The following is a 10,709-nucleotide window of genomic DNA, read 5'->3' as shown; positions in this document are numbered from 1 at the left end:
TTTTTTCTCTCTTTTGTATCATTGAAATTGCATTTTCTTGTCTTCACTTTGTTTTTATGCTTCAATGCTGAGAACAACAAACACAAACAACGTGGCCAAAAAGCAAAAAGTGTCAAAAATCAATGACTTTTTCACTCATTCTTTTTTTTTTTTTTTTTTTTTCCGTGAGTGTTTTTTTTTTTTTTTTTTTTTTTTTTCCATCATCGTTGTTCTCGTTTCATCGTTCTTTTCAAGCATTCGACCTCTGAATCTCGTTTCTCGTTTCTCTCTCTCTCTCTCTCTCTCTCTGTCTTGTTGAATCTGCTCTTCTGGTGAGTGAGACTGAGTGAGTGAGTGAGTGAGTTGAGTGAGTTGAAGGAGGAGGTTCTTCCATCTGTGCTGTCTCTTTTTTTTTTTTTTTTTTTTTTTTTTCGCTCAACCCACCAACCCCCTCCTCCTCTTCTTCCCCTTCCCGCTTCCCCTCCCTTCCCCCCTTCACAAACCCACCTCCCTCCCTCTGCTGCTCTCCACTGAAACTCAAGCCGGACTCTCAGATGAAGGTGGTGGTTTGTGGGCGTGATGTTGTTGCTCGCAGACTGATCTCCGCTCGCCCTTCCTTGCGTTCACTCTCGCTCGCTCGCTCAGCTCTCCGTGTCTTGGGGGGGGGGGTCGTCCATCATGTGCTCTTATTATTGGCGAGTATGAATGTCTGTTTATTGACTTTTGGCGTCTTTGAGAGTGGAGCTTGTCTGTCTGTCTCTCTCTCTCTCTCTCTCTCATTCGCTCGCCTCACTTTCCACACTGCGCTCCTGCTGCAGCGTTGTTCCTCGTTTGACTCTCTCTTCTCTCTTCCCCTTCTTCATCTTCATCTTCACCCCTCACTCTCATAGCAAGTTCCATCACTGAATCACAAACCTCATCATGAAGCGTTTGCATTGAGCCGTGTTGTCGTGCTGGCAACCCACCTGCTCTGCTCTGGATCAGTCTCGATCACCCCTCCTCCTCCTCCTCCTATCTATCTCTCTCCATCTCCACTTTCCATCTCTATTCTGATGGGCCTAGACTACCTTTGAGAGGAGAGAGTCGGGTTGGGAGAGCGCAGTCTTCATGCTTCGATCGTTGTTGGGGACGCTCTCTCGCTCTCTCGCTCTCTCGCTCTCCCGCTCATTCACAATCGTGTCCTCGCATCACACGCAACTTGGAACACTCGCTGCTCCGTCTTCAGATTCTCTAAAAGCAAGAGAGTCGACGCAGGCAGTGCCCCCGTTTGATTGCTGCTTCATTCTCTCTCCCTAATGCTTAATGGCTTGTTCCGCTACAACTGCAGTCCTCCCCCCCCCCAATATCAACAAGTCACTCACTGAACAACTTGTACTTGCTTGTTTGTTTGGCTGTTGATCTGCTTTGTCACTTCAGATCAGTCATCGCTCACCGTTCAGACAGTTTTCCAAGTTCTCCACCCGAATCTATCGCCAACCACCAACCGCACACACACCCTCTTTGCCTTGGAACCAGCAGCTCATTTCATTGCCAACAACACACCCCACGCCTCTTGTTTGCTCTCTTCTGCTGGACCTGCCTGTTTTGCCTCCGAAACGCAAAAGGAAGATGATCGACCACGGAGTTCCACACCAGCTCACGACGTCCGCCTCACAGTCCAAGCTAGACCGCCACAATGCAGCGGTGGGCATTGGCACTGCGAGCGGATCTCACGCACAGACCGCGGCAGTCGCACGGCAGACGGTCGTGCACGTCGTCGGCATCTGCGTGCTCTGGTTTCTCTCGTCGGCCCTCACCAACAACGTTGGCAAGACAGTCCTCATGAAGTTCCCCTTCCCGACGACCGTCACCATGACGCAGCAGCTCGTCATCACCTTCTGCATGTATCTGACGCTCTACGTCTTCCGCCTGCACCCCCGCCAGCCAATCTCCATGTCGCAGTACCGCAGCCTCATCCTGCCCCTCTCCCTCGCCAAGATTCTCACCTCCATCTCCTCCCACGTCTCCCTGTGGCTCGTTCCGGTGTCCTATGCGCATACGAGTACGTGCGTTGCATTGCGGTTGGTGCACAAAGTTTTTTTTGGTTCTTTTGGCACTCACCTTTTTGTTTTTTGTTGTGTATTCTTTCCTCCCTCTTCCTCCCTTCCCCCAAACTCACTCCCAGTCAAAGCAATAGCACCCATTTTCGCAGTCATCTTCTCGGTGCTCATCCTGCGGGAACGACACTCGATGAAAACCTACATTTCGCTCGTGCCCATCATTCTGGGCGTTCTGCTGGCCACCGTGACGGAGCTCGAGTTCAACTTTATCGGCATGCTCGCCGCCATCTTTTCCATGATGATTCTGTCGCTGCAAAACATTTACTCGAAAAAGCTCTTCAAGGAAAAAAAGTTTGATCACTTCAACCTGCTCTACTACACGTCGCTCGTGTCGTGCTTGATTATCGTGCCAATCTGGCTTGTGACGGACGCACGCGCCATCATGCACTGGTACTCGTCGTCCGAGTCGGAGCGGCTCATTGCCGCGTCGGGCCACGCCGAGGACACGTTCATGCACGGCACCGCCGAGGTCGACGCTGCCGGCATCTCAGTCCCGTATCTGCTGGGCCAGCTCACCATCGACGGTCTATGTAACTTTGCACAGAGCATCACAGCCTTCTCGCTCCTGTTTATTGTCTCGCCCGTCAGCTACTCTGTCGCCAACAACTCCAAGCGCATTGTCATCATTGCGGCGGGCTTGTTTACCTTCCGCAATCCAGTCACGTGGGCAAACGTGTTGGGCATGTTCTTGGCCATTCTGGGCGTCGGTCTGTACAACAAGGCCAAGCTCGAAGGCATGGGCGACTCGAGCAGCAAGCTACCGACGCACCACAAGCGCGGAGGCAGCGACGGGCCCACGCTTCGCATGGATGCCGACACCGCCGCCATCAGCTCTGCACTGCTCACGCAAACACCATCCTCTGACATTCCGCTCACCATGCTTGATCGGCAAGAGCACTCCTACTCTGTCTGGCACGGGCTCAAGGCCGACTCGAACTTTGGATTGCAAGCACAGCAGCACTATGCCAGCCATCTGCAGTACAATTCGAATGGCGCGAGTGGGTTTCCAACAGTGACAGCAGCCGCGGCGGCTGCAGCAGCGGCCTCATCGGCATCATCATCAGCCGCCACGGCTTCCTCGGGAGCATCCGTCGGCATGTCGTCGTCATCGTCGTCGTATCTGCACGGCGGCTCCAATCACGCGTACGAGCCGTATCTACGGCCAAGCGTCAGCGCAAGCGCCAACAGTATGGGCGCCAATAGTGCAACTCCGCGCATGAACGGCGCTGGCGGCAGCTACTCCAGCGGTGGGTTTGGTTCGCACGAACCGAAAACACTGCTTGTCTCGACTTAACACCTTTTTTTTGTTCTTTGTTCATTTATCTCTGGTTTGCCATGTGTGTGGCAGCTAAATTTAATTGTGTCTTATTGTTGTTGTTCTTTACGATTGTCATGCTGATGCGCCAAGGCAGTACATGGATCAATAGAGAGCAATTGTATTCTCATCTGAACATTCTGTAGTAGGTTTCTCTCTTCCTGTACCCTGGTAGAGGTTGTTAGCGATCTCGACTTTGACACATAATAGTATCTCTGAGCCTGTCTCAGTCATTCTGCAAATCCACTTTGCTTCAAAATGTCTGCTGCTGGTGGTGGGACTGGTGATGCCGCGCCGGACAAGCGCAGTTCGTCAGCGGGACTGTCGAATGAGATCTTTGAGCAGCAGCTGGCCCAGCTGGAGGACCAGTTGGTCGATGCAATGATGGGCAAGCAGGCAATGGAGGACGAGGTCGCCCGGCTCAAGGAGCGCACGCACGAGCTGGAGAACCAGCTGGCCGTCGCTCTGTCCTCATCGGAAGCAGCCGCACAGCCAAACTCGCCAGCACAGCGCGCGAGGACGAGCACGGTCGGCGGCAGGGGTGTGCTCGACGCGTCGGCCTCGGATTCGACCCAACCCAAACGCCCGTCGTCGCTCACGCTGAGTGCCCGCGTTGCACAGCTGCAGGCCAACATTATCGGACAGGTAACAACGATAGAGACTCACGTCCACGAGCAATGTTGGACAATGTTGGAGAGGCTTTTTGTTTTGTGATGTATTGAAATTGGTGACGTTGGGATTGAAAATTTGGGGGGAAAACAATTCTGAGCAACACTTCACGTTCATCAATATCAAGTGCCAAAGTGTCAAAGTGCTGCTGACGAGCTGATTGATGCACTCGGACATGCTCCGACATGTTTGCTGCTGAAAAAAGCGACCCCGTTCGTCAAAGTGGATGATGGTGCTCAAATTCTAACTCGATCTTTGTTGTTGTTGTTGTTTTGAACTCTGTGTGAATTTTGAGAAAAGTGGCGCATCTTCTTGGACGACCTCAAGGAAGAGCAGGAGGATGACATGGTGGTGGTCACCGCCGAACCGGACGTGCTGAGCATGAAGCTGCTCAAGTTGAACGTGGCCCGGTTTAGGGCAGCGTTTCGACCGATCAAGTTTACCATTGACCTCGTTTCGCATGTTCTCACCTGGTCGAATCCTGCCGCGACGGCCATCATTTGTGTCGTAAGTGCCTCAGCAATGGATGGATCTGGCTGGTTGTGGTTGAGCTTTACTTGAGCCTGAATTTTTGCTGCCGTTTGTTGTTGTTTATTTTGGGGTTTTCTATTTTTGCTTTTCGTTCAGACAATGTGGCTGCTGGTGCTGAGTGGAATTCTCATCCCAGTGCTACTGCTGGCCATGGCAGGCTTCCTGACGTACATGTACTACCTCGAGGCTGGCGTCACCAAACTTCGGCCATTTGGCTACACTGACGAACCAGTTCACAGGTACGACTTGGCTCGTTCCCACTTTGTTTTGTTTTTTTTCTTGTTCGTTGCCTTCTTATCAAGCGTTGCATGTTCTGACTTGACAGTGGCGAGCCCGACCCAAGTATGCGCGATCGCGTCACGTTGATGCTTTCGATTGCGCGCCGCGTCCAGAACTTGCTGGGCGATGTTGCCACCGTCCTCGAAAAGTTGGCCAAGTAAGGCGGACCATGTTCTGCTCACAAGACTTCGATGGTTTTTCCCACTTTCGCCAGTTGAGCTCACGTTTGTCGTGCTGCAGCCTTGTCACATGGAAAAACCCAACAGTCACACGCAAGCTCCGCAACATGTTGCTCATCGGCGGTATTGGCATGCTCGTTCTTCCAGATTACTGGATTGGTTTTCTCGTTGGTAAGTCGGCAAGCGCGCGACGTTCTTTTTTGTGTGTGTGTGTGTTTCACCCCGTTTATCTGATCGCGCCTTGGTGTGTGTAGGAACCAACGTTTGCCTTCAGCTCTTTGTGCTCAAGCATCTGTTCCGCAAGTTCCCCAAGCTGCGTGCCAAGTACGATACGGTGCCAAACATGTTTGCCGCTCTCCCCAGCGCGGCGGATGTTGCGGCAATCCATGCCCCGACCGGAGCCTCGGGCTCTCGCAGCGCCACGATCGCTGCTGATGCTGCCAGCTTGATGTCAGAAGATGGCATTTCCCTCGATGGGCGCGCGGACGCCGAGGCAGCCGAGCTCAAGCAGTCCAAGAAGCACCGCAAAGAGCATGTAAGGCGTCAAGATGCGGCTTTGCAGAAGATTTGTGAGCAGCAAAGCGCAACATTTTTTCACCCGATGCTTTTGCTTTGGCCTACAGCTTCTCCGAGATCAGTTTGGCTTTGAAAACGTGGAGCTGATTGGTAGTGAGTAGTTGTAGTCGTAGATTTTGCAAGAATGCCTTCAAACATCTCAATCTTTTCGAATGCTGGCATGTGGTTTTTCCCCGCAGATTGGCGATGCGCTTTGCTCAACAAGGCATCAAAGTACACGGGTCACCGTCAAGGAAAGTTGTACTTGACGGCTCGGCATTTGTGCTTTGATCCGGCCAGCGGGTTTTTTTCGTCGGCGAGCGAAAAGGACAAGCTGCTAATTGACCTTGCTGATATCGTGACCATTCGCAAGGTGGGTTGTGTGTGCATGTGTGCGTGTGCGTGTGTGTGCGCGTTTTGGACGCTGACAGCAGCTCGCCTTTTTTTTTTTTTTTGTTTGTTTTTTTTTTTCAAATCAGGCAAAGCCCATTTCATTCAGTCCTGGCGATGGCTTTTCGATTGAAGTGATTCTTTCCGATTCACATGTGAGTTTTCGTTTCTGATTGGGTTGACTGTCGCGTGTTTTCGGAGATGATGGTCGTTCACACACACACACGCGCGCGCGCTTTTGGAATGCAGTCGATCTTGTTTGGTGCGTTGGTGCGACGTGACGTGACGTTTGAGACGATCGCGAAGCAAGGAGCGTCCCTGGCGCTGGATTGGGGCACGGCTGCCCTCGCCTCCATTCAAGAACCACCAAAGTCAAAGTAGTCCAGGTTGCCATGTACTGTACTGCAATGAATGGTGCATTGGGTGTGGTTTTTATTGTTTCTTTACATTGGTTTTTTTTTGTTTAATTTGTCAGCCAATGCAATGAACTGTTCCCGAGCCAACAGCAGCGAGACAGCAAGGAAAGAAGGGAGGAGAAGCAGAAGAAGAAGAAGAAGCAGAGGAAGAAGAAGAAGAAGAAAAGCAAAACAAGAAACCAAGGACAAACGCTGCTCACATGGCAGGCACGGGTGCGGCAGCTTGCCTTTGTTGCATCTCGCGTTGTTGTTGACGAGCATCCCGACGACGCCGAACCCGCTCACGCCTTCGCGCGAACACACGACGGCCAGCTTTGATGATTCGACGCCACAGCAGAACGAAGAATGATTTCACAAACGCCGCTGGCCTCCGCTCAGACCACTGCCAGTGCTGGGCGTGTTGGTGCTGCCAAACATTCCGCCAATCTTGTTGCCAGTGTCGCTCAGCGAGTTGCCGACGTTGGAAATGCCCGCGCCGACACGACCGAAGATGCCGCCCTGGTCGCTCGCTTGCTCGTTCACGCGGCCGCCCATCCGATCGTCACCAACGCGATCCGACGACATGCCAGAGCGGTCTGACATGCCTGAGCGATCAGGCATGCCGCAGCGGTCGCTGCTGCCACCGCCGACGTCTGAAGTGAAGCGGCTGGATGTCTGGTCAGTCGAGCGAGTCGTAGTACGCTCAGACTCGTTGGTGCGGTTGAATTCGCCACCAATTTGGCTTTCACCGTAGCGATCGCCGCCTTGTTGACGTTGGTTGTAGCCTTGCTGGCCTTGGTTGTAGCCTTGCTGGCCTTGCTGGCCTTGGTTGTAGCCTTGCTGGCTTTGCTGGCCGTAGCCTTGCTGGCCTTGGCCATAGCGATCGCTACCGCTCTGGTCTTGGCCGTAGCGGTCACCCTGCTGACCTCCGTAGCGCTGCTGGGACGCGTCGGTGTCAGTGTACCCCGAGCGTTCTTGTCCAGTCAAGCCCTTGTTGATGGACCCTTGGGGCATGCGCTGCGAGCCGACCATTTGCTCGTCGTCACGACCGGTTGTAGTAGGATTGAGCGGCATTGTTTGTGCTTGCGATGATGAGGTTTGTTACAAGGCAGAAAGCGTTGTGTGTGTTCCAAAAGCAAAAATACAAGTCTGGAAAAGGACTGCAGGGCGCTGATTCCGAATGCAGGCACTTATGTACCCCCAAGATGGCGTGGGCAGCCAGTGGCAAAAATGCAGTGGTTTAGGGGCGGGCGAGACGCGTTCCGCGTTCAAACAGTCGAATCACCAGGATGGGGAAGACAACGCCGACAAGCGGCGCTGCGTTCATTTTCCTCAAATGGTGCGTTCTTCCTCGCTTCCACGCACATTTTGCACACTTTGTGCGCACGGCAACTGCACGTCGCAGTTGTTTGGTGTCGTTTCGTTTCCCTGCGTTCAAATACCGGCGTCCGCTTTTGGGGGCGACGATCCAGTTTTCATTTCGAGTACGCCGTCGATGTGCAGCTCTGAGGGGCTTTTTGAGATTTAGGGTCTTGTTTGTTGTCTTTGTCGAAATGGATGTGGCAAACGCGACAACAAAACATCGCGCCAAAGGGCGTTTTGTGTCGACATGTTTTGCTTCTTATTGGAGAAATGCTGCGATGGAGGGAGAGAGAGAGAGAGAGAGAATCGGGTTGTTGGCAAAAAACCCAACAAAACAGCTCTTGCAAGGTTTTGTTTTTGGTTATCCTCACTGGTTTGTGCGCTCCCTCTCTGCTCCCAGATTTTGATACGAAACATCCAACAACCCTCTACATACACTACTCAACCATGCCAGTCGAGCCTCTCTCCGAAACCGTCACCTCCACTGACGCCATGCTCCACGACCGCTTCAACGCCGCCAAGGCCAGCCTCGAGTCTGCCCAGGCTGTCGACCGTGCCAAGGACTCCAACCTGCCCGCAAAGGAGCGCATTTCCTCCGTCGGCCATGCCATTGGCAGCAAGGTCGAGGAGTTGGGCAGCAAGGTCGGTGCCAAGCTCCACGAAAAGGCTGCCGTCGCGGACGTTGCCGCCGACAAGGTCCGTGACAAGAACTCTATCGAGGCCCAGGAAGCCAAGCGCGACACACAGCGCCGCATGGACGAGCTGGTCGACCGCACGTTCGAGTTGAAGCGCGGTGTTCCTGCCGGCCAGCCCATCCAGACCAACCAGACCCTTGCCGATCAGGTCACCCAGCCCTACACCGTCCCGCCCGTGACCCAGACCTTCTCAACAACCCAGCCGACCACCCAGTCGACCCAGACCTACCTGAACCAGCCCTACACAGCCCCGCCCGTGACTCAGACCATCTCAGCAACCCAGCCGACCGTCCAGCCGACCGTTCAGCCGACCGTTCAGCCGACAGCGCAGCCCTACTTGAACCAGACCTACCCCAATCAGACTTACCCGAGCAACCCTACCCTCTGAAAGGGGGTTTGAGGTCGAGCGACAGTACTTGTACAAAATGTAAAACGTGAATGAGTTTGCGTCGTTGATGGACGCTTGTGTGCTTCATTGTACAAAATACGCATTCAATACTGTAGCTCGCTGCAGAACGTACTCTATTTGCTGTCATGCAATCACTTTTTTATTTTTTGAATCTCGTATTCAACTGTGTCAATGTGCGTTGTCAACATGTCTGAGTATTTGCTACGTCTCTTCCTACTCCATTTGCGTCTCGGATGGACCTTATTGCGCTGTCGGTTTTGCCGTCTGGCCGCTATTAGGCGGTTGTTTCGATGGGGTCTGTTGAGTTGGAGGATGCGTGCGCATGAGTTGACGAGGATTGACAAGCGGTTGGCGGGTGAGGGAACGGAAACAACGCTCGGATTGCAATGAACGCTGACAACTCAATCCTCTCCCCGCTTGTACCGTGTACCTGCATCTCCCACAAACAGAAGCAGACAAGGCAAACTACTACAATGCCTATCGAACAGCAGTCCGTGCAAGCCGCTCACAGCATGCTCCACGAGCGATTCAGTGCAGCCAAAGCGCACCTCGAGGGCGAGAATGCGGCCATTCGGGCCAAAGACTCCAACCTCCCGGTGAAGGAGCGCATCATCTCTGCGGGCGAGGCAGTCTCGCAAAAGGTCGAAGAAGTGGGCAACAAGGTCTCCGCATCGCTGCACAACGCGGCAGTCGTCGGCGACATTGAGGCTGGAACGGTCGAAGGCGCCAAACCGGGGTCGTACGAGGCACAAGAAGCCAAGCGCGAGGCTGAGCATCGTGTGGACACGGTGGTTGAGCGAGCGTTTGAAATCAAGCGGGATACCGGCTTCAATCGCACGTAGGCGCTGGAGACTCGGCGACAATCGTTCTGAGAATGATGGTTGTTTGCAGTGTATGATGTAAAATCGACAAGCGGTTCCCTTCCTTGGGCTAGATTCAAGTGTATGATTGCGGTGCGCACTCGAAACAACAAGGCGGAGGTGGTGGATGCTGGTTGATCGTCAAGCAATGCGGTCGTAGGTTGACAATTGGGAGGCCCAGCGTTGATCTCGTTCTTGCTGGCTATGGCATGTGACTGCTGCGTTTGGACCTCGATTGTCAGTAGAAAATATGTATTTGCTTGTAGTACTGTGGTCGGCGGCGGCTTTTGGTTGGGTGGACTGAGTTAAATGTCGAGCTCTGTGGAGCGAGCGGCTGTTCGGTGTGAATTGGAAGAACTTGCGAGTCCTCTTTCTTCCCTTCTTTTGCTTTTTTTTTTTTTTCTTTTTCTCTTCTTTTGCTTTCTCTCTCTCCCTCTTCCCTCTCCTCTCCCCTCTCTTCCCCATGCCTGGCGCCGTGGCCTCCCCGATGGACACATCAGGCGGTCCCGCCAACGCCGCGCATCCAGCGGACCTGGACGCAACCGCTCAACCCCGCGCGCCGCAGCAAGTGCTGATCACCAATTTTCTGGCTCCTGCCGCCGCTCCTGCTGCCGCCGCCCCCTCCACCGCCCTCGCTCCCCCGAGCTCGAGTGCAAACCTCTCTCAACAACAGCATCCCAGCTCCCAGGCCACCGCGGCGAGCTCGAGCGCTGCGTCGTCCTCGCAGGCGGCGCCCTCAATGAGCTACGCTAACGCAGCCGCCCGCCGTACTACGGTTGACCATGGAGGCCCAGAGCCCCCCTTGGACTTCCCGTCCCTTCCGGAGTTCTATAAGGATACCGTGTTCAAAATCTACAAGAGAGAACATCCCTCTCTGGATCTGACCTCGCTTGCAAATGCTGCTCGCTCCCAATTCAACCCCCAGCCCATCATTATCGAGAGGGCTGCTTACTTCCTTTTCACGGTGACTCGAGCGGATCACGCTAGCACCC

General features: G+C 53.7%; 6 protein-coding genes across 7 annotated transcripts; 5 read left to right on the top strand and 1 right to left on the bottom strand.

Annotated features, from left to right (window-relative positions):
* The first annotated feature begins 254 nt into the window (after positions 1-254).
* Positions 255-3,523, top strand: CAOG_07473. Of its 2 annotated transcripts, XM_011272440.1 has the most exons (3): positions 255-311; positions 1,396-2,020; positions 2,144-3,523. In XM_011272440.1, exons 2-3 carry the CDS (start codon positions 1,588-1,590, stop codon positions 3,370-3,372), a joined length of 1,662 nt encoding a protein of 553 aa, XP_011270742.1. In that variant the 5' UTR covers positions 255-311; positions 1,396-1,587; the 3' UTR covers positions 3,373-3,523. The 2 variants fall into 2 exon arrangements, with proteins under 2 accessions (XP_011270742.1, XP_004343347.2); XM_004343297.2 differs by lacking the exon at positions 255-311 and having other exon boundaries at positions 842-2,020.
* Positions 3,524-3,629: 106 nt separating this feature from the next.
* On the top strand, positions 3,630-6,487 carry CAOG_07472 (hypothetical protein). Its single transcript, XM_004343296.2, has 10 exons — positions 3,630-4,038; positions 4,363-4,569; positions 4,690-4,832; positions 4,919-5,029; positions 5,113-5,222; positions 5,306-5,586; positions 5,675-5,720; positions 5,807-5,979; positions 6,086-6,151; positions 6,246-6,487. The coding sequence occupies exons 1-10, from the start codon at positions 3,652-3,654 to the stop codon at positions 6,375-6,377; spliced, it is 1,656 nt and encodes a 551-aa protein (XP_004343346.2). The 5' UTR covers positions 3,630-3,651; the 3' UTR covers positions 6,378-6,487.
* Positions 6,409-7,572, bottom strand: CAOG_07471 (hypothetical protein). The gene is made up of 2 exons (XM_004343295.2): positions 7,207-7,572; positions 6,409-7,185 (listed from the first exon to the last, which is right to left on the bottom strand). The coding sequence occupies exons 1-2, from the start codon at positions 7,463-7,465 to the stop codon at positions 6,764-6,766; spliced, it is 681 nt and encodes a 226-aa protein (XP_004343345.2). The 5' UTR covers positions 7,466-7,572; the 3' UTR covers positions 6,409-6,763.
* A 581-nt stretch (positions 7,573-8,153) lies between these two features.
* Positions 8,154-8,978, top strand: CAOG_09100 (hypothetical protein). Its single transcript, XM_011272455.1, has one exon. The coding sequence runs from the start codon at positions 8,201-8,203 to the stop codon at positions 8,834-8,836; it is 636 nt and encodes a 211-aa protein (XP_011270757.1). The 5' UTR covers positions 8,154-8,200; the 3' UTR covers positions 8,837-8,978.
* CAOG_09099 (hypothetical protein) lies at positions 8,975-9,778 on the top strand. The gene is made up of 2 exons (XM_011272454.1): positions 8,975-9,030; positions 9,307-9,778. The coding sequence occupies exons 1-2, from the start codon at positions 8,983-8,985 to the stop codon at positions 9,697-9,699; spliced, it is 441 nt and encodes a 146-aa protein (XP_011270756.1). The 5' UTR covers positions 8,975-8,982; the 3' UTR covers positions 9,700-9,778.
* Positions 9,779-10,180: 402 nt separating this feature from the next.
* On the top strand, positions 10,181-10,484 carry CAOG_09098 (hypothetical protein; the record flags this gene model as incomplete). The annotated part of the gene is made up of 1 exon (XM_011272453.1): positions 10,181-10,484. A coding segment is annotated over one exon (304 nt), but the record flags the coding sequence as incomplete, so codon positions are not given.
* Positions 10,485-10,709: the final 225 nt, after the last annotated feature.

This window comes from Capsaspora owczarzaki, assembly GCF_000151315.2.
Source record: "Capsaspora owczarzaki ATCC 30864 unplaced genomic scaffold supercont2.14, whole genome shotgun sequence".
Lineage (NCBI taxonomy): Eukaryota > Filasterea > Ministeriida > Capsasporidae > Capsaspora > Capsaspora owczarzaki.
The sequence above is the reverse complement of the archived record's forward strand: the minus strand, read 5'-3'. Positions and strand labels throughout refer to the sequence as shown.